Source organism: Taudactylus pleione, unplaced genomic scaffold, assembly GCF_031769625.1.
Source record: "Taudactylus pleione unplaced genomic scaffold, aTauple2 ptg000156l, whole genome shotgun sequence".
Classification (NCBI taxonomy): domain Eukaryota; kingdom Metazoa; phylum Chordata; class Amphibia; order Anura; family Myobatrachidae; genus Taudactylus; species Taudactylus pleione.
In genome coordinates, this window is record NW_028284558.1 from 23146014 (window position 1) to 23169322 (window position 23309).

The following is a 23309-nucleotide window of genomic DNA, read 5'->3' on the forward strand; positions in this document are numbered from 1 at the left end:
GCGTTCCTGACGGGCTGACTGGGAGAGGCGAGAAGAGAATAGACATTGAGCTTAGTGTGAAATGTACTGCAACTCCCCTAACCATTGATCCCATTAGATTCTTAAGATAAGGCCATGGGCATAACTACCATAGGTGCAAGAGGTGCAGCTGCTATGGGGCCCAAAGCTGAGGGGGGGCCATCTTCCTTGTCAAAATCACATGTGGTACATAGGGACCCTTACAATCCTTCAAATGCCTATATTTAACTAGCATGTGATAACCCCTTTACCCATGGAAAATGTGTTGACATCCAATTGATGTAGAACCTGTGAGGTTAACAATAGACACCAGTGGAATTGTGAAATGGAGTATAGGCCAGACATGTTGTCCTTATATGAAACCCTGCAGGTGCATGGTATCACTTAAAGATCTTTCCCACCAACAGATAATACCCCGCTATTGCAGACTATTATTTTTACAGCTGTTTTTGACAACGGCCATCTCATAAGAGATGAGATCTCATTGGCCATTATGGAAAAGGGAGTAGAGGTCAGTGAAATTTTTTAATAAAGTTGATTTAAAAGAAAACTGACAGTTTGGGAGAGCAGAGTTGTTGCCATTTTATATAGATTGGCTGAAAGGCGCACCTGTTTCTCTTTTATTATTGCCAGCAGGGGATGCTGGAGTGGCAGTTGGAGGAGAAGCTAAGAGAGGCCGCCCATTACACAGAAGGGGGTGTGTGCTGAGAGAGTGGCTCCTGCGCAGAAGCAGAGGAAACAAGCTACAGCAAAAGAGAGGCTGGGACTTGCAGTGCCACAGTCTGTTTCAGTGTTATTAGCACCAAGTTTCAGTGAGCTGTGCCTGTCTTCCAGAGGGGAAGCTGCATCCTAAGATCCTGCCTCAGATTTGATGAGAGAAAGCCATTTATTACACACACAAGCAGTTGCTTTGTGGCATTGATATAGCTGTTATTATTTCAACAACAGCGCTGCTGCAACAATATTATTTAAGTAAAAACTATTTTGTGGATTCCTCCAATCAGGGGCTGGCTGGCAACTTTTAGCCTGGGGGGCAAATGCATGCAGGCGGCCCTGGCAGAGGAGTAGCGTGTAGCCAGGGTGCCCGAAGAACGTGCGTGCTATGGCCCCCCCCTCAAATGTTTCAGGGAGGAGGTGGGTCCATATGGGATTAATGTAAGGTAAAAATAAAGATTAGGGGCAGCCCCCTGTCATAGTGCCCATATGCAGTGCTCCCGTGTGCCACAGGAGAGAACACCCTTATGCAGGCCTCCAATAGTGCCCCCAGTAGTGATCCCCCCCTATGCAGTGCCCCTTGTGCCCCCAGTAGTAAGCCCCTTATATAGTGCCCCAAGTAGTGGTCCCCCCTGTGCAGTGCCCCTTGTGCCCCCAGTAGTAAGCCCCTTATATAGTGCCCCAAGTAGTGGTCCCCCCTGTGCAGTGCCCCTTGTACCCCCAGTAGTAAGCCCCTTATATAGTGCCCCCAATAGTGGTACCCCCTATGCAGTGCTCCTTATATAGTTCCCCCAGTAGCAATCCACCCCCCATGCAGTGCCCCCAATAGTGGCAACCCTTATGCAATGCCCCTTAAATAGTGGCCCCAGTTGTAGTCTCCCCCCTATGCAGTACCACCAGTATTGCCCTTTATATAGAGCCCCCACCAGTGGTCCCTCAATGAAGTGCCCCCAGTGGTAGTCCCCTCCCCCTATGTAGTGCCCCTAGTAGTAGCCCCCTCCCCCCTATGCAGTGCCCCTAGTAGTAGTCCCCTCCCCTTGTAGTGCCCCTAGTAGTAGTCCCCCCCTTGTAGTGCCCCCAGTAGTAGTAGTACCCCTTTGTAGTGCCCCCAGTAGTAGCCCCCCTTGTAGTGCCCCCAGTAGTAGTAGTCCCCCCTTGTAGTGCCCCCAGTAGTAGTAGTCCCCCCCTTGTAGTGCCCCCAGTAGTAGTAGTCCCCCCTTTGTAGTGCCCCCATTAGTAGTAGTCCCCCCTTTGTAGTGCCCCCAGTAGTAGCCCCCCTTGTAGTGCCCCCAGTAGTAATAGTCCCCCCTTGTAGTACCCCCAGTAGTAGTAGTCCCCCCCTTGTAGTGCCCCCATTAGTAGTAGTCCTCCCCACTTGTAGTGCCCCCAGTAGCAATCCACCCCCCTGGTAGTGCCCCCAGTAGTAATCCCCCCCTGGTAGTGCCCCCATAGTAATCCCCCCTGGTAGTGCCCCCAGTAGTCCCCCCCCCAGTAGAGAGAGACTTAATAAAAAATAAAAAAAATCACTTACCTGAAACTCCCGCTCCTGGTCCCGCTGCTAACAGCTCCTCCGGCCGCTGTGCATGGGAGAGACGTCATTACTCATGACGTCTCTCCCATTACCCACTGCGGGAGCCGGAAGATGGCTCCCGCAGTGGGAGCAGCAGCAGCGACTGACTCTCAGCGGCTGCTGATTACAGCAAACACACAGCTGCCGGCTCCGGCGGCTGTGTGTTTGTGCTGTGTAGTGCTGACCGGACTCCGTCCGGTCAGAGCTACTCATGCGGTGCAGTCTGTATCACAGTGACACAGACTGCCCGCGGCCCGTGGCCCGTATGACGCTACTGCCCGGGGGGCACATGGCACCCTGCCCCCCGGCCCAGCCCGCCACTGCATCCAATTAAGGGTCCCAACGTGTAAACACAGGAACTCAAATGTGACATAGAACTGCAGGTATTATAGTCAATGTTAGTTAAGTCTGTAGTAATATTGTTATTTTAGACTCAATGTGCAGAACCAGATAATTCATAATTAAAGCGAGGTTATACATATTGAAACTTGTATTGACCGTTATGTGTGAACTACTTCATTGATTAATTTAAGTCAAACTGACCAATTCCAGTCATTGTTTGGTGTCATTATTAATAAATACAAGAATTACTAGCATACAGTTTGGCTGTAGTTCTGTTTGTGTCTGTGATATGAGTTGAGCGTTGCACCAAAGGAAGATCTAAGAAGACTGATCCACCACAGAGGTGACTCCATTTTCTTCTGCACCTTGACATTTGTTTTCTCACCTTTTCGGGGTATTACACTTATCCAGGTTTGCTGGTTTATTAAGAATAACAGCGGTAACAAATGTGACAGCGGTGTCAGCGGTAAAACACAGAGTAAGCGGAATATGTAAGAAGAGACAGTGGTGGCAACAGAGTATAGTTACAGTGGTACTCACACGCTGGAGGAACATGTGCACACACTCTAAGATGGCGCAAGGGCAGGGGTCTCGGCCATGTTGGTAAAGGTGGCTAGCCGGCTTCAATGCAGGATAGAAGATAGCGCTGGAATAGACTTATCTCTAACAAAATTGACAGAAATTGGGGTTATCACTAGTTGTTAAACAAAGTCCTAAGACAACAGTGGCAGGTAGTGATAGCTTCAAGAACAGGTAGGAAAGAACAGCATAGTCTACCAACTGTCCTGATTCTGGTGGGACAGACCTGATATTAGGGAACCATTTGGGACAGTATATATGTACTACTTCATGCAACTCTACTATTCCACTCTTGCAAGCAGCTCTTCAGCCTGTAGTGCTTCATGGAGCAGGATTAGGATGCTCCAGATGCACTGCTTCTTTTTGGTCCCAGTAACCCACCCCCTCATCATAACATCACAACGTTAACGTGTGCAAGGCCTGAGTTTGGCCCGAGGGTGCATTTTTGTCCTTAGGCCTTTATGGTTCATATCTTGGTTTTATGCAGCAGAACCATTGAAAGACAAATTGTACTTAAAGTTATTATTCATTTCATTGAGTCAACTTAGACATAACAAGTCCTCTGTAAGTTCTGGCAATAGAGAAGGTACCAGTTCATGTAGAGGTGCAGTAAGTACATTAAACAACAACGATAATTACTGTACAATAAGCAGATCACTCTAAGCGCTGCTGCTATAGTGCAATATACTGGAAAACAACATATGAGGAAAACATTTGGATAGTAATTGTAGTTCTATGATTAATATGATTAATACATAAATAAATAAACTTGATTTTGAAGCAGGTAAATGCTATCAGAGTTTTCTATTCAGAATTGACAACAAATTATCATAATAATTCAATACTATTATATTGCAGAAATCCCCATAACACACAAAATAACTGAAAAAATGTATCTTGCATATAGAACAAGGTAAGTGGTACTGTGTACCTGGTCTAATTTAGGGCCTGAGTTGTACGCTATTAGCATTACTGCGTCTTTGGATGTAGTAGCAGTGCTAAAATATGCTAATGCAGCAGTAGGCATCTGAAGTAAAAAGACGCCTTCTATCGGCATCGCAGATCCGTGTACTGTGGGCCTGATTCAGACCCATTCGCATGCAGTCGCCAGCAGCCAAAGTATGCAAATCCCGTGATCGCAAGCAAGACTTTAGCACGCCCACTATGTTTTGCCATGCGATCACGGTATGTATTTAGATTCCCACCAGCCTGACACAAGATGCCCACTTTCCCTTGGTAACATATATCATGTTCAGGAAGTGTATTAAACAATCAGTAACATCGAGTAACATCGAACCCATACACAGCACTTGTGGATGACCATACCCTACCGCAAACACTGCGAGTGCTGCTGTGTGTAATTCAGCCATGTGACATGTATGCTGATGATGCATCGTAATTCTGCACACCCCTGAAACGGCGTTCAGAGGCACAGACATGCCTGCATTCGTACCACCACACCCCAGTTTCCATCGACCACCCCGTCACCACCCACAAACGGCACGTCCTGTTGCTCATTCTAGCGGAGCATCTGTGTACAGGGTGCGATCGCTTCGCGATTGTATGGACTAGTTTGTGCACGCGCACTGCGTCTTATATGCATGCGCAGATAGCAAACATTGGTAGGCTACGTGCAAACGCAGCCTAGAGACCGGGTCTGAATCAGGCCCTGTGTCCGATGAGGCAGCATCAGATTACTATAGCAACCATTGGTCAGACTCCGGCCGGATTAAGGCCTGTGGGGGCCCTTGGGCAACAAATGTGTTGGGGCCCCTATCAATGAAAGTTTTTATATACATACATACATCGGGCTGCCTGCCTGATGTGTGTGTGTGTATGTATGTATGTATATATATATATATATATATATATATACAGACACACACACACAGACATAGACACAGATACACATATACTGTACATATAAACATTATTGCTTACTTCAAAAGGCAGCAGACCAGCAGCAGCAGAAGGGGGCTGAGCTAAATACTGGGAGGGGTGGAGCTTAATTGCGGGCCGCGGAAGGCGGCTCCGATAAAAGAAAAAAATTAACAGTTCAGCTTGGGGAAGGGGCTGGCCGGCCAGCTGGGGACAGTATGGGGGGGCTCCCTATGCGTGGGGGCCCCGGGACGACCGCCCCTGTCGCCCTCCCTATATTCTGGCCCTGGGTCGGAGTATCACCTATCTGAGTAAGTCTAAGCTTACTTAGAATGGACACGGAACTCCTTGGAAGACACAGACCCTGGCCTAGGTACTCTCCTAAAATAAAGGCAATGCGCTTCCGTTTTGCAGATGGCTCCCCGACGCTGCCCATTCCCCGCCCTCAAGTACCCAGAGCCTGCAAGCTGCGGCTTCAGGGATATTGCATCGCAGAACTTGCGCACTGCTGCCCTGGTGCTGTGCAGTCCCCAGAACATTGGTCAATTGCAACCAATGGGGGACTGCGTACAACTCTGAATCAGGCCCTTAATACACAAGAACCAACCAGCCAGGTACTTTTATTGGAAATTAGGGATAGGTAGCAACAAATCTGGGAAAAAGGCCAGCAGCTGGGTATTGGTTTTGGAAAGAGTGGACCTTGGTGATGCCACCTTATACTGTGGAGTAATTTTGTTGCCACAGAAACCAATGTCATGTTTACAGTCTATACAAAGTTTACTAAACCTACAGTATATTCATAGGAATATCAGAGAATAAACCATAGCAGAGAATTAATTTAAAAATGCTAATTTATTGATGAAAATTTTTAAATCAGTGGTTTGGACTTTAATTTGATCATTGCTAAAGTTGCAAAAAATGTATTATAGTGCACCCCATTTGTATACAAATGTCCACAGTAGCTCTATATATTAAAACAAATATATATTTTATTCCTTGGCAGAAGGATGGCTGAGAACTCCACTGCCTAATTATGCCCCTGTACGTATTAAACATGGGAAAGGTGACATTATTGCCGACTAAATTGATAATATTAATGAATATTTTGTATTTATTGTATAAATACAATACATCAATACACTATAAAGTGCGTTCTTGTATCTGTTGGTGGGCTTTGCATACCCAGTCCAACACTACATACATACAGCTGTAAAAATCGATACAGTATAAGAAATTTCTACATCCACTATCATGTAGAGAACAGTATATAATGGCGGAAGTCATCACAGGATATTTTATAGTAATATAAAACATTATCTATTAGTATTAAGTGTGTGGAAATTCCAGATGATTTGGGCAGCCTAAAATATATTCTGAATTAATTTATGACCAGGGCCAAATAAAGGGGAGAATTTATTTCAGTGTGATGGCCGCAAGGTGTCTCCAGAACTGTCAGGCAAAGAGACACTGCAGCCACACTTAAACTGGCCACACGCTAGACCAACTTACATTCAAGCAGCCAACTAGTTGATTGGTTGGAATGAAAATCTGGTAAGGAATGGGAGTAACTGATGATCAGCAATTTGCTCCTGAATGCCAGAAAACAGATGAAAATGGTCGTTCTTACAAGTTTGTTAAATGTTTGATCTAAACAATTTGTTCAAACTTGTTTGAATGACCATTTTCATCTGTTTTCTGGCATTTAGGAGCAAATTGCTGATCATCATTTACTCCCATTCCTTACCAGATTTTCATTCCAATCAACTAGTTGGATGGTTGGATGAAAGTTGTTCTAGTGTGTGGCCAGCTTAACTTCACTAATGTTCTCTCGTCTCCACTGAAGTGCACAGGAAAATTAGTGCTGTTAGACTACTGCAGTGGTTCTCAAACTCGGTACTCAGGACCCCACACAGGTCACCCAGCAGGTGCACAGGTGTATTCATTACGCACTGACACATTTGAAAAGATCCACAGGTGGAGCTAATACTTTCACTGGTGATTCTGTGAGGAGACCTGGAAAACATGCACTGAATGGGATCCTGAGGACTGAGTTTGACAACCTGTGGACTACTGTATACAACTGTGATGTGCGCAGCCAAGCTTCACAGCTGCACTTAGCGCTGAATTAAATTCCCCACATAGAATTGATGCTGCCCTGAACATGAGAACACTCAGTTCCCTCATTCATTATTCAAATATTTTCCTGGGACACGCCTCTGGGGCGCCACATAAATTACACGTGGTACTGTCTGGCAGCCCTACAATCCCCATCACCTTCTTTGTGTCCTTTTTTGTGTTTCTCTTACTCTTTTTCAATAAATATTACCTTCTAAAGCCTACAGTAAGTGTAGACGGTATTAATTGCATCTGACATGCTGAAAACAGTTTGTCAACACTGAAAACATGTTTGTGATAAAAATGTTTTTACAGGTACAAATCTTTAAAACTTGTCTAGGGTAATTAGGGGCAATTGGCAGCTTTATTCTAATGAGCTTATATGCAGGATGCAGAGTCATACGCATTATTCAGTCTCATCTCTACTTGTGACTGGAGGGGCATAGATTGACTGTGATGGCCTATCAGGGATGGGGCATTCTCATGTAGGGACGCTTTACAAAGGGCATGAATTATGGTCTATGCAGAAATGTAAATACTCCTATTTTCAGGTGTATCTTTTGCACCAAGCATATAGCTTGTACAAATGCGCACTGATGAAGATGCTGGGTATCAAAAAAGTGTATAGTTACAGACAATCCAGACAAATTACAGAGTACAGTGCTGCATACAGGCAGCTATGTCGCTGGCAGGGAAACTGTTACCTGGCTCTAGTAATTTCCATTTATGCTCCTAATGGTTGGGATAAACACCTTCATATAAATCCAATATTTCTAATTGTTACTATATCTTTTAATGCTATGTTATTCTATTGCACAGATCTATTGACCACTATAAACCAACACAATGGCATATCGACAGCGCTAGCAGCAGAAGCAAACCGTACAGGGGCCGTGGAACTCAGTGAGTGCCACTGCAACCCCAATATGGATGCTTGATTCTTTACATTTACCTGCGCCTGCAGATGACTGGAACAGCCTGTGTAGCTGGTATGGGAGGCTTCCTATATAACACGCACGTGGGAAACTAGAACTGATATGTCTCCAATACCCTTTAGATAGGCAATGTTGGAGCTTTTGCATGTCCTGGGGCCCATATTCAGATTATTCACCAGGTACCAGAGGCACATAACTTCGCCACTGAACCAGCAGGATCCCACACATTAGCATAGTGTTGAGTGATAATTCATGGTTTTTAATTGTTTTTATTTTTGTCTTGGTCAGTGTACAAAAAATATGGGACATCAAACCAGAAACGGTACAAAAACAAAAGAATAAAAAATGTACATTATAAAAATAAATTACAATTTCATTTACAGAGACAAATTCAGTGTATGTTTTTTTTTGTCGTTGTTGCTTTTTTTATTCTGAAATGGTTCAGTAAACTACTAACATGTTTTGGCCTGTCTACTAATCATACATCTACAATGATCTAGTGAAATATAACCAAAAATTCAACCGGTCTAAGGAAGAAAAGAAAATATATAACATACTATATACAAAGCCACCAGTCAGACATTTCAGTTATTTGAAATGTTATTTGTTGTGTTTAACAAAGTGGCAGGTATGTATATTGCTTTTGCTTGTAATTCTCAATTTAGATCAGGCTTGCTGTGTATTGCTCAGCTGATTATATATGCCTGAAATAACTAAAGTATTTATTCTTAACTGGAGCTATGGAGCTAGGGGGTGGGATGATCATATGTCTTGTGTCAGTGTCTATCTAATGAGATACGAGAAGTGATGAGATAAGATGGAAGCTTCATAGTCCTGAGTTACTGGCTTTCAGTCACCTAGGTAACAATAATGCTCTTAATCACTAATGTCATTACAAATTTAAAGGGGCTATCCTTGGCTGATAGAAACATTTCTAAACAACTATTAAATAGTTCATTTTAATAAGGCTGCAGTATAAGATCAGTGCATTTAACTTGCATGTTTTATATAGCAAATTATTATTTTTGGGAGGCTTCAATATTCACTTGGAAGCAACTTCTCTTAAATGATGACAGCCAGTTCTGTATATAATACAAATATAATTGTCTTGCTCTTTTTGTGAATTAATACCAGCAAATAACATTACAAATATTATTATGTCAATGCATGGGCTTTCAGACTTCATACATTGGAGCATTATCGTTTTAAATGGGTTTTTTTAAAAAAAACAAAAACAAACACAGGTGAATTATATCACAGATCCACAGGAGAAAAAAACTATATTTGGAGAAACCATGCTAGGGTTAACATGTGCAAATTTTCTACAAATAAATCAGAAATATAACTGTGTTTGCAAATAGAATAAAAACATATATATTTACTTCATCAATAAGCACTAAAAACCCACCAAATTTATTTTTGTAAGTAGTCAGTCACACTTTGCATAGTTTGGCTACATTTTTTATTTGAGCATGGTCATTTTCAAGAGAAATTACAAATTGAAAATTCAATAATACTTTTACAAAGACAAGTCAGGAAAGATTTTTTTGTCACGATATTATACATTGTATTTAACAGTCCCTCTTTTTTTAGCTAAAAAACAAGATGAAGAAAGTGGAATTTTTCAGTCGAAAATACAGTGTTTTCACAAGATCGTATCAAAAGTTCCCAAATTTGGAATTTCCAGTAATTGGAAAGAAATTAAACAAAAACAAAAATAAAATAATAAAATTGAAAAAATCGCATTTCACAATTAATGTCCCAAAACACAATAAATGCTCTTCTCTTTACGTAAAATTTGCCCAAGTGATCAACATCATGTTCCTTTTTTACTAAAATATATCTATATTGAAGAACTATTATACTGTACACTACAGTATGAAATAAATAAAATTAGGAAATATAAAATGAGCCACATAAATAAAATGTTATTTGACCTAAAATTAAATGAATGCAAAAAAAATATCTTGCCAAAAAAAAAAGTTTGGTGTAATACTGACAAAATTAATGGACAAAAAAAATGACAAAAAAATTGCACAAACATATGTAAACTAAGGAACTGCCGCCTATTCTAATACTGACATGGGTGCTTCAAAGAACAGGGTAAGCTTAAACACTGAAGCTGGTGCATTGGTAACACAGGTTACCTTCTTAACACTGTACAAGGATGGCACTTGCAGAAACACACAGATTAAAAGGTTTGCATATAAGGCTTTTTTTCTTTAAAAAAAAAAAAACACCTTACAAAGGCTTTCTTTAATATTCACCTTTCTTTTTTCCTTCATATCCAGGTCACTCTTAAGACTCCGTTTTTTTTACACATGTTCCTTCACATTAAAAATAAAATAAAGTAGGCCTAAAATTGTGTGGTTGTCTAGCATGAAACTGAGAAAATTATGTATAATAGCAAAGTAAAGTTACAAAGGAATTCTAATACAGGTGTATTGCAGTGCGAGCACCTTAAATTAAAGTGAAGTGATAATACTGATGTACAGCAGTGCGAGCACTTTTTTTTATGTATTAATATAAATTAGAAATATCTTTTTTTTTAGTTTGTAGTGATATATAAGTAGAGTGCAATTCGTACAATTAACTATTTTGTGCTTAAAGAATAAATGCTATTAAACACAGGGTTTAGTCTCTGGAACCACACAGTTTCTAGGCCTTTAATACTGTACAAAATGTTTGCATAATGCAGTTCTGAACGACCACCTCAAACTTCATTTGACTTTTTTTGGCAGAACTGCCCTCCCCCCACCCGCATCTCAGTTCATCTATACAGGCTTCCTTGAAGCTTCAGGCACGTGCATGAACAGCTTTAACACAGCAGAGTTTTCAAGCAGGTAACAAGACTACTGGAGAAAAAATCGGAAGCTTAAAATTGCAGTAGTTTATTACATGCCATCCTCCATATTTTCTTCTTCATGATCAGATTTTATTTCCATTTTGCCATCCTCTGAGCTATCGTCCATTGAATGTTCACCATTCTCTTCTTCGTCTCGGATCGTGTCCGGATCAGTGTCCATACTCTTATTCTCGCTCTCTTCCTCTTCCTCTTCAAACTCTTCATCGCCATCTTGCCTTCCAAGCTTATTGTAAACATCCTCAACTTCCTTATCGTGCTCTCTTCCCAACTCCCCATCTCTCAGCATACTTTCTCTTTCCTCTGAGTCAGAGTAGCCCTGAGGAGTTATACTCTGTAGGTAAGCTCGATTCATCAGCAGCTCTGTGGGTTCCAAATGGCCCTTCTCTCTGGCTTCCCTCTCGGCGGCTTCCCTTTCCTCTGCCTCTCTCTTACAGTAGGAATACCTGTGATTCATGTGCTGTGAGTAAGACCCAGAATGTGAGAAGCGCTTCCCGCATTTGTCACATTGGTATGGCTTCTCACCGGAGTGCAGACGTGAATGTTCTATTAGATGGTGTTTATGTTTAAATGCTTTTTTACAAATTTGACACTGGTGTGGCCTTTTTCCTGCAAAACAAAAGAAGGTACACTTTTGTTACATTTCATTAAAAAAAAGTGTTTACAACTAAAGACAATCATTCGGGATCAATTAACTACCCATCTGCTCTCAGATCTATGTGATATGTCACAGAAGCTCCATTTGCTGAAGGATTTTGGAGATAGCTATAACAAACATCAATCTGCTCAGAGATGCGGATTCTTAACATGACTTTACAAAACAGAAAATGTTGGATTTAAGATGTTTTATTGCAAGACAAAAAATTCCAGTACTTACAAGACAGGTCATTATTCCCCAGCAAAATTAGTTTTGTCAGTTACCACTGATGACAAGTAAAAAATTATCTCTTTTGGTGCCCTCTTAAATGTAGATCAATGTGTGATCACCAGTATTGTACCAGATATGTCCACAGACACAGTAGTGTTGTTTAATGACTATACCTGTGATTGGCCAAATCATGCAGATCTGGTAGTTTGTATGTTGGACCAATACAAAGGTTTATAAAATAAACGGGGAACCTATTTCCAGGTCATTCTATAACCTCACAGATTGGATCATATTTTGATTTTACAAAACTAATTTTTTGAGTTTTACAGATGATCCTTTTGCTTGCTGAATAAATATAACACATGCAAAATACTCCTTATGTAATCTTTTTCAATACCAAAGCTTTGCTCATGTAGTACTGATTTAGATTTAGGAGCAGGTCCAGCTAAAGGATATCATTTTGCACACAAACACACTACGCTGTAATACAAGGGGTTTAAGTGCAATTTATTTTCGCATTCAGGGTAAATATTGCCTGCTTCGTGGACAGCTTTATTATTACATTTAGATTTGTACAAAGAGGCATCCCCTCCCAACTCTAAATCTTTCAGTACACTACTTATTCAATGTGGCCCCTCCTGTAGCACAACCTATGCACCTTCTAGCTGGGGGCACTCCATTTCTAAATGAGGCTAAATTAGGCCCATTAAGTTTTTACAGATTTAAGTAAGTTGTAAAATGGTGCTTGAATATTGTTTGCAGCAAGATGTCTGAGAGATCAATGTTTCAGGGGCAGTTTGTAAATTCTTCAGCCCAAGATTGGAACTTGAGCGTTATGCCAAGCCCATACACATCTGGCTGATTCCATGCTCCAAATAGCCCAAGAATGCCTTTCACACCTTCCATAGCGGCCATGCTTGACGTTTCATTCAAAAATAGACCTGACACTAAATGCTTGACAGCATGATGCCAGGGCACAAGACACATGATGCAACACAGAGACACACAGGCATTAAATGAGGCTGCAACTATATTGCTTAATAGGGCCGGTGTTTTCTGTATAAGAACCCTGAATGAAGATGCATTCATGTGTCCTGTAGCTGAAGCTCAGAAAGAACAGCTTACTTGTGTTATGTGTGCTATTCACCATTGCAAAGCTAAAACATATAGCTAGAAGCAGCTTTTATAATGCCAATCTGCATGCAGACACATATGACCCCCAAAACTGAGATACCCTATTGTGGGAATCTGCTTGCTTGACTGTGACTCGTTTTAACAATATCCGCAGGATCTCTCAAATCTGGCTTTAAAGTAATTGATCATTTTAATTTATAGGCTTACACATACTCTTCTGCAACATTTACAAAATACATTGGTTTATATTTCTGACTTCCTTCTATGTCTTTCAGCCACGTATTTATAGCACTAAGCGGAGAAATCCTTTGCCTTGATTACCGGGCATGAATAAATCCATAAAATAAAACGACCTTAAAGTCCCTCTACTACACTTTCTAAAATAAAACTCAAAATGTTGCAACCAGGTAAGCACCACTTCAGTTTATCAATCTATTAGAATCCTTGTAGACTGTAAATAATAGTTTGTTCTATAAATAGTCCATTATACAACAATAAAAGGAAACAATCTTTTGTTTAGAGTTGGAAGCAGCGCTGATATTACCGAACTTCGGGAGACAGGAGAAGATTTGATTCTTATGGCTGCTTATCACTGCAAATGATCTCTGTTTGCATTTCTTAATGGAGGATTTTAAACTGTCTCTCAAATAAAAAAGAAAGTTTACTTGTGTGAAAGGATTTTTCATGACTTTTAATAGTGAGCGTTAAAGTCCTCATGCTATAACCCTTTTCTATTGAACAATGGTAATGAGACAAGCAAATCATGGTTTTCATTTCCTCAAGTTTTTTTTTAATCGACCCCTAAGTGAGCAAAAAGAATGTAAAACGCCAACCGTGGCTGGTGTGTAACTAGAGGATATGTACACCTGCTGTGTCAGCTACAGAACCAGAATGACGCAGGGAGGAATGCAAACATGGGGGAGGCTGGCAAGGCATGGGTGGGGAGGGGGGGGGTTGTCATATTTATTATCTGGGACAATTACATACTGGCAGTGAAATGCCACAGTACAACAATATCTGCAGCTGCTTCTGAACCTCTTAGGTTAGGAGGTACAGAATCCATCATCATTGTCTGCAGTTACCCTATCATATTTTGCTGCACCGAGCAGAATGTGATGGAGTAACATTTCATTACAAAGATATATGTAAAGTTTTTCACTCCTTGTCAGCCTTTAAAAGGTACATACGGAGAGCAATACCACTTTCCATTCATCGTTAAAGCTCACTGGATACACGGCTGAAGTCAAAATGCACAGGGAAATTATTATTCCCCTGCTCAGACACAGCAGAGGTCCTGTCAGCATATGAAAAAAACACATTCATATGTATCTGTTAAGGTTGTACTTTCTCTTGTACCTTGGTTATAGTTAGCACCTATGTTTTGTAAATGTTTACAGAAACGATCAGCACAAAATATACACATTTATTTAGCAAATTTAAATATATTGCAGTTCTTACAACAACAATGGATTGTCATGAACAATTTCCCTATTGGCCGAAACACCATGAGGGGGTGTATGATCAAAATCTTGAATGGTTTTACTTAAAGCATTACCATTGGCCAAACATCAGAGTTAGGTTTTGTGAACCCCATGCCCAGTAGTCTCACTAGCTCTCAAGGAATTGATAGGCTGCACTCTCATTCATATTGGCTCCACCCACTAAATGGGTGGCTCCACTGTTTATAAGCAACGGTACACTTTGGGGGCAATTCAACTGCACCAGCACAATGTGTCTCTGTGGGATGAATGAAACATTGCTTTTTTGTGCTTGCACCAGTTGGTCCCAAACTTTTTTGAACCACGGTGCCCTAGAACATTGTTTTCCCGGCACTCCTAAGAGAAAAGTTTGTTATTGAGAAATTCACAAAAAAATTTAGTCAAGTACAGTGATAAACATTGTGCTGACCTGTCATCCTTAGGATCAGTTATATAGTGGTGGGCAGGTTTGTGCTTCTGTTCGTGCACATATTTACATTACATTCACCATAAAGAATTTGATTTAGTGCTGGACCACCAACCTGAGGCACCCCTGCAAGTGTCCCGAGGCACCCCAGGGTGCCGCTGCGCACAGTTTGGGAACCACTGGCTTGCACCTCAAGCAATGTATTCTGGGCCTGATTCAGAGCCGGACGCTCTGAACGAGCGCCCGCTCTGAATCAGGGCGTGTTTTTTTTTTTTCCGTCCGGCCTTTTGGATGCTCGCATAGCTGTGGGTTACCACCCACAGCTTATGCGAGCGTCCATAATGATGGTCCCGATGGTCAAGACCATCGCGACCATCGGGCTTGCAACGAGACCCTGCGGTAGGGTCTCAGTGACCGCAAGCCCTTGAGTGATTTTGGCTCTATCAGAGCCAAAATCACTCCCACTGACATCACTAGTGATGTCAGTGGGACCGGACCCAGACGGTAGGCGTTCCCATGGGAACGCCTCCGTCTGGCAGCCACGCCCCCGGCACGCCCACCAAAGGGGGCGTGCTGTCAATCACCATCGACAGCACGCCCCCTTTGGTGCGAGACCCATAATGACGGCTACCCCGTTGTTATTCGGGTCTCGCGCATGCACACGACGGAACTCCCTTCGTCGTGCGCATGCGCACTAGGGCACCATCAACCCGGTTGCGAGCGCTCAGCGCTCGCGAGCGGGTCTGAATCAGGCCCTCTGTTCTGTACTATTGAGAAATGTGGGCAGGTTTGCATTGTTGTCCTTAATTTAATCATCCCATAGAAAGTCATAATTATTGAAGACATAATCTATCAGACATGCTAGTGTCCTATTTATTCCCTAATAGAAGAACTTTACAAGACAGTCACTGTTTTTAATAGGCTTTATTTTTTAGGTTAATTTTGGAGTAGATCACAAAGAAAGGTGTAGGTGAAAATCCAATTACCTGTATGTTCATATTTGTGTCTCAAGAGGGAGCTACTTTTCTGGAATGTCTTATCGCATAAATCACATGCATACATGCCACTTTCTGTCTTCTTAATCTTCTTTCGACTCAGGCAAGAGTCAGAATCCGTCATATCATCCAGACCTGACATGTAATCCGGGGCCCCATCAAGCATTTCACCCTGTAATATAACAAATTAACTTTAGTGCTTTATTAAACGTTGATGTGGTTCTAAAACTAATGAATATAGCTGTGCCGTCATTAACAGTATTGTTTTACTCTAATTCGGGTCTATTCATTTTTTATAAGATCATAAACACCGTTAGAAGCATCGTATTAGTTTCCATTTTTCTTGCTTTCTAAAAAATAAAAATTTGTATAATTGAATTTTATCATCAGATGCAAAATGTTATTATACAGTTGATTTAAGTTTATGTCTGCTGACAACATGCCCTAAGCATTATAGTTAATGTTGTAATTTAAAATAGAGAATATTTTATCAGTGTACTGTATCCACATGCCATCAGCATTAGACAATGATGAAAGTGGGCTGGTAAATCATTTCGTGTATTTAGATTTATCTTTGTCGTGACTACAAAGAGCACTCGCATGCATTCACATTGTACACATGGCTTCTTGGACTATGTTACCATTAATTAATTAATAGAAACCAGATTACATTTGTTTGGGTAGCATTTGCAAGGTTGATGCACTTTAATGTAATATGTAGAAAGAGCTGCTAGAAAACTTGCAGGCATATTCCTACTTCCTATAATGTTGTATACAGAACAGAATTTAGTTGAAAGCAAGCTAGAGGCACCTAGTAATAAGTTTTAGTGGAAATATAAGGGAACTTATGTAAATCTGAAGACATTCATATAAAATTTGATACATAGCAACCATATATATATAATTTTCCTGACTACAGCAGGAATCCCTCCCAGATCCCGCCGCGTACATGTGGACAGGACCTTGATGACCCTAGTCGATTATGCAATTGATGTCATCATATTGTGGGAGGGGCCATGATTATGCAAATCATTTCAGCATTGTCTAGCCCTCTAAACTTGTCACATGGGCCTCCCCTCTGGAATCGCTGGGAACACCAAAAGGTCAGTAAATATGTAGCTGTGATTAGCCTAGTGCAAGTTAGGTTAATTACATTTCTAGATGGCTAATATGGATTCAGTAAATAAGGGCTATTTTTCCTATACTATGTAAATGGTCATAAAAGCCTTTAAATGAATAAGTGCATCTGTTACCAACTCACAGAGGAGCTATTTTTTTATTGGTGGGGAGGGCAGGGGGGGGGCTGTACCCAATATTCAAGAAAAAGTAGTCTATTAACTAATTAGGAAATCATTATATTACTGACTTAATAGGGTACACTCTTATGAATGTTGGCGAAGTTCAGAAAAAAACATTGCACGTTGCCATATTTCTGTAAAAGTCCATCCAACATCTAAGGTCAAAGACAATAAATACACCTCCACATTGGTAACAATGCATACTGCAGCTGTAAACTCTGTAACATATGTTGTCATAGAATCGTATTTGTGCTCAGCATGTGAAAAATGATCAATGGCAGCCACCAGTCAGATTGTAAAGCTGACCTAGGCAATATAGCACATCCATTTATCACCATCTCATATAAGAACAGATGTCTCATACATTGAGTTTTAAAATAAATGCTGAGTTCAACTTTAAATTGCACTTGTTGCCAACACACAATGGAGACAGTAATTTGTGACAATGGGGCAGATGTATTAAGCTCTGGAAAGTGACAAAGTGGAGAGTGATAAAGTACCAACCAATCAACTCCTAATCGTCATGTTACAGCAGTATTGCCTACCCTCCCGATTCGGACGGGAGCCTGCCGATAAACGGGTGCACCTCCCGCCTCCGGAAAGGCAGGCAAGTCTACCACCTGCTGCCGATCCCCCGTCCCCCCTCGCCAATACCTGTTAAACCCTGCAGCGGGAGGGGGTATGGGGGGACGCTGACGCGATTCACGCTGAATCGCGTCATTTTGGCCCCGCCCCCTGCTTCACAATGCCTGTCTTTTTTTCAGCATTGTGTAGCGGGGCGGGGCCAAAATGACGTGATCGTGTGGCCACGCCCCCTGTCACACCTGCAAAACGGCCTCGCCTGTCCAGGCACACCCCCTGTTCTGCCGATCTGGCTGCTCCCTCCCGGAAGGAGCAGCCAGATAGTCGGCAAGTATGTGTTACAGGCTGTGTTTGAAAGATAACAGTTAGGAGCTGATTGGTTGGTCGATTATCATTCTCCATTTTTTATCACTTTCTAGAGCTTAATACACATGCCCCAATATGAGGATGCAGAATTTCAGAGAAACAGGATCAGGAAGCACAAACACAAAGTGGTCAGTAGTAAACTGATAGATTTTAGTTTAGCTCACAAAATGTCTGCCTCCTGAGAATTTAGTTGATCGCTACCTCATACTTCAAAACTCTCCATTTCTCGTATCTACCGGACATTGCAGGAGAGTATTCAAGATGGTCCGGGAGCTCCATACAGGCAACCCTTCCGGTCTCCTAGGATAGCAGGGCCGCCTTCCAGATCCTGCTTCTCTTTGGTGTTAAGTGGGCAGACAAGCTCTGTTGGTGTAATTTGCATGATCAAGCCTGACCTCCGCTATGTGAGTATGCAGTTAGCATTATCATGCAGTGGTAGGTGAGGCCTATATCACCTTGTTGCTAAGCAGTAAGCAGGAGGGGTGAATCACATCATCACGCCCCTTGCCCTATGCACTTTCCCTCCTGTATCTTCCAGTGAGAAGCTCCAAAGAGTATTAAAGTGTGCGATAGTGTATTACTTTAAGGAAAGTTGCCTATCCTTGTTTGCGTATATTCCCTTCCTGCCAAATTATATTCTAAAATTGATGTGTTATCAAACATGTTTTTTTTTCTTTATCCCCTGAGAATGTACTTTCTAGCTGTTTAGCCTAAAGCTGGGTACACACTTGGCTGACCCATTGACCTATCTGATAATTGTTAAATGCATACACACTTACCAATCATCTGCCCGATGTGCCAAGCTTGACGTCACAGCTGGGCAGGCATTATTTTAAATTTGCCCGCCCAGTTGAGCTGTCACCCATCGGCGAGTCCCTGCAGGATGTGTATGGGCGATCGGCGTGTCGCCCTTACACGCCAGCAGATGACTGATATATCTTTCCGATATATCGGCTATCTACTATGTTGCAGGGCCAATCCAATAAGTCTTTGAACGACGTCATTCACAGATATATCAGGTGTACACACCCGCCGATGTACTATAGATATATCAGGCGTTCAATTGAACGGCCGATATATATATATATCAGTGTGTGTACCCAGCTTTACAGACTAAAACAGGAGGCATAAATGTAAATATTTGATTGTCTATAAAGGACCCATCAAATTTTGTGGTATACACATCAAAAGGACAACTACCTGGTAATATTAAGGAGATGTCATAATTAAGATAAATATCTCTAAGTGTAATAACTGCATTAAGAGACAAGTGTTACACCACAAATCATATAGTAAAAAGAAAGCATGTATAAAGTGGATTTGTAAAGTGTAATAAGTTGAAATAAATTCAGGGTAGGAAACCTCTTTACAACGCTATAATAAAACAAGATTGCCTTAATTTATGTCATATATAGTAGCACAGAGTATTTCATTACCTGAAATCCCTGTTTCCGCTGGTATTTCCTCCTCTGCTGCATATCTGCAAATGTAGCCCCAGTTGGGTATGTATAGGCCATGTGTGGTAGGAAGCTCATGTGATCGAGTCCCGGGTAGTGTCGTAGACCAGGGATACTCGTCTGCACCGGAGGCATAAAAGTGGCTGGTGGAAAGGCGCTCTGTGGTGGAAGCGCCGTGTACAAAGGTTTGCCACTAAATGGATTCAGTCCAAATAGCGAGTTAGTGCTTTTGTCCAGATTATTACAAAATTCCTTCTTAATGTACGTTAAATTCAGTGGCTCATCTACAGTCTCTGATGATAAAGGAATACTGTTATGGTCAATAGTGATGTTATTAGGTTTGGTTTTGTTCTTTGTGGCTATAATACTTTTCAATTCCTTCATTTGTCTTGGTACAGATAAGTCCAAAGGCTCAGCTTGAAGCTCCTCTGAGGAAAAACTGTTTGGAGTGTAAGAACTACTATGGGAGTTTTTAGAAGATGTGGAAGAAAGATTTAAAGGTGATGGAGTATTGCTCCTGGAGTGGTCCAATTTATCAACAACTGGTTTCAGACCAGCAAAATGACTAGGTTTTGTAAGCCTGAGTGGTGTATCGCAATTAGATACCCGGTTATGAAGTTCTGCTATAGATGGTGAAGTAATAGAATCCACAGGTTTCACTGGAGATCTGGCTAACATAGAGTCTTTAGTGGGTGTCATGATGACTTGAGCCCCTTCCAAACTGGTCCTTTCTAGAGACGGCGACCTGGAAGTTGCATATTGATAGAATTTTCTTTGCTCAAACCATTCCTTCACAAATTCCTGAGGAAGGCCAACTGCTATGGAAATTTTCAGTAGTTCTTCAGAGTTAGGTTCCATATTCATAGCATAATATGCTTTAAGTACAGACATGTGGTCCTTGTATGGGTTGATAGGGCTAGTCATTCCTTTCTCGGAAAGTACTGATGACAACAGAAGGGCTTGTTTCTCAGCAAACATTCCCTGTTTATTAAGTATCAGGTTTTCACTGGGCTGAAGAACTGCTTTTATTTCTTCGTTCATTTTACACAAGTATCTTTCATGTTGATGTAAAGGAATGGGGCCATTAAAACTTTCTTTACAAAACTGGCAAGAAAAAGGAGTGGATATATTATGGCTCTCTAACATCTTTTCTTCACTTACAAGGTCTATCAATGTACGTAACTTCTCTTTCTTAATATGACTAAACTGTCTTCTTGAATCTGTGGTCAAGCTCTGTAAACAAGCTTTGGCTTCATTAACCTTCTCTAATGTATAGTCAATAATACTTTTAGTGGCACCATTATGACTTACTACTGGAAGACCCACTTGTGGTATACCAGGAGATGTCACACCTTGTTCCTCTCCTTGAGGTCCTGTTTCCTTCATGTGATAGCCCTTCAACTTTGTAATTTCTTCAGACTTGTATTCCATCTTCTGCCTAGAAACAGTGTTGTCCACAATTTCTAGGACCTTATGCACCTCACTTAAGTTACTGTGCATGGTTGTGTACCCAAGTAGTGATGCTTCAATCCCTACACCTAAGTGCTGCATTGGACTTTGAGCTGAGGAGTGAAGTCCCAAGGGGCTGGTTGCTCCGAGACCACCATTCATGAATGGGTTAGGTCCATTAAACCCGTGTGAGGCTGCCATAAGAAGCTTATAATCATTGTAATCTAGTGATTCTGTTTTAATCTTCAGTAAACCTGAAGGTTCAATCATACCGAGTGGTTTCCCATTCTCCAGTTTGTGCCGGAGCTGTGTTATGGCTGAATTGGTGGGAGATGAAGACACTGAGTTAGGAGATGAACCCGTCTTCATGTTGTTTCTCATTCTCCCATTCACAGAGATTAGGCCAATGCATTTCTTGCTGCTAATGTGTGAACTGTAGGAACCCGAATGGGAGAAGCGTTTCTTGCAGTTTGGACATTCGTATGGCTTCTCCCCTGTTGTGAAAAAGAAAATGCATGAGTAGATAGCTCTCAAATTCTCCCAACAATATTATAAAAACTTTGGGTGGGTACTCAATAATTTATCCAGTTTAGCAAATTCAATTTAAGGGGGATACTCATGAAAGCTTGGGGAGAGATAATATTGTGAAAGATAAAGTACCAACCAATCAGCTGTCATTTTTCAAACACAGCCTGTAAAGTGACAGTTAGGATCTGATTAGTTGGTACTTTATCCCTCACAATTTATCTCTCTCCAAGCTTTCATGAATACCCCCCCTATGTGTTAAAAACAGTATTCTTCAAGTCTGTTAGCAATTATTTATATTTACTTTTAGACTGATGATCAGGCCCAGTGGCAACACTAGGAGGGTTTGGCTGGTGCAGGCTGTACTGGGTGACACCATCCGAGGGGGTGACACCAAATATCAGAGCTGCTCTGTTATTTTGATGTCACCCCCTCTGTGTCACCAAACGGCAAGTGGTGGAATAATGGGGTTAGTATACTGCAGTGGCATCTAAACAGACTGCAAAAAAGGTTCATATAGTAAATGTATAACAATGTAATTCTAAAACTAAGATTACCCAAGTACAGTATAATTCAGTTTTAACACATATTTACAAAACAGTTAAACACAATTTACCCCACCTTAGAAAGAAAATATTTTACCTACAAACTTCTGTGCAACCACCATATACAACTTATGTAATTAACCATATTAACCAGATAACACGCAGTTACGACACTTACCGCTGTGTATACGAAGATGTTCCTTCAGATGGTGCTTGTATTTGAATGCTTTGCCACACTCCGTACATTTGAACTTGCGATTGCTAGCTCCCTGGGTCAACATTTGGTGCTGCGTGGAAGAAAAAAAAAACACATAAAATTTTATACAAAACAATGCATAATAAAATAATACAGTTCACATACCAAAGATCCTTTTGTAATTATAAACTGCATTTTCATATGCACCAATTTTAATAACAAAACAAAACAAAAAAATTACTGCTCAAGATACATGAATTTACAGAATGTGTTTTACATCAACTATATGCAATTGTTCATATCACTTTTCTGAATTGCTAAAAGCTAGAAGTTAAATAGTGCAGTAACAGAGGAACAGAGGAACAGAGCTGTACAGATTGCACAACGAGAGGAAATCAGGTGTACGTTTATTGCAGCAGGAAAGGTATAAAGCAATACAGAGATATATCAGTTGTGACAGAGGATGTTGAAATAACAGTGTCGATGTTCAAGGTATGTCAGTGAGCTGAGGAACACAAAAGCTTCACACAGAAAAAAAAAAAAGACAGCACAGAAGCAGTGTGACAACTGCTAGGGTGTACTGAATCTTCCCACATTCCTGGTGAGACAGATGGTGCACACAGGACACAGAGAGGTCTGTTCAAACACCAGCAACCTTCAAAGATCAAGCCTGGCCCAACCCATCCAGCGCCATTGAGGGACCAGAGCTCATATGTTGCCGAGTTGCATAAACAAACAGCAACAGCTGCTTGGACTCCCCCACAGTCCTCAGAGGACCACTATAAACTTTAGTTGTGCCACTGTTAATATGATACAATCATTTTAATTTACTAATTGTAAATGCCATGAGCAAATGAGGGGACTTTTCAACTCCAAAGCTTCTATTCATACTGCGCCAGCACAAGCACAACGACATGTACACACTTAGGGTTCAGCCATTATAGGCCCGGGTAAAATCTGTAGGCACTGGAAACA

General features: G+C 41.4%; 1 protein-coding gene across 3 annotated transcripts in view; it reads right to left on the reverse strand.

Moving 5' to 3' along the window:
• Positions 1-8459: 8459 nt before the first annotated feature.
• Positions 8460-23309, reverse strand: part of ZEB2 (zinc finger E-box binding homeobox 2) — a 125985-nt gene continuing 111135 nt past the window's right edge. For all 3 annotated transcript variants that reach the window (XM_088474865.1, XM_088474868.1, XM_088474867.1), the window contains 4 exons: positions 22317-22425; positions 19599-21562; positions 15908-16088; positions 8460-11623 (listed from right to left, as the gene is read on the reverse strand). In XM_088474865.1, the coding sequence (XP_088330991.1) occupies positions 11046-11623; positions 15908-16088; positions 19599-21562; positions 22317-22425 (2832 nt within the window). In that variant the 3' untranslated portion in view covers positions 8460-11045. The remainder of the gene's footprint in view (positions 11624-15907; positions 16089-19598; positions 21563-22316; positions 22426-23309) is intronic.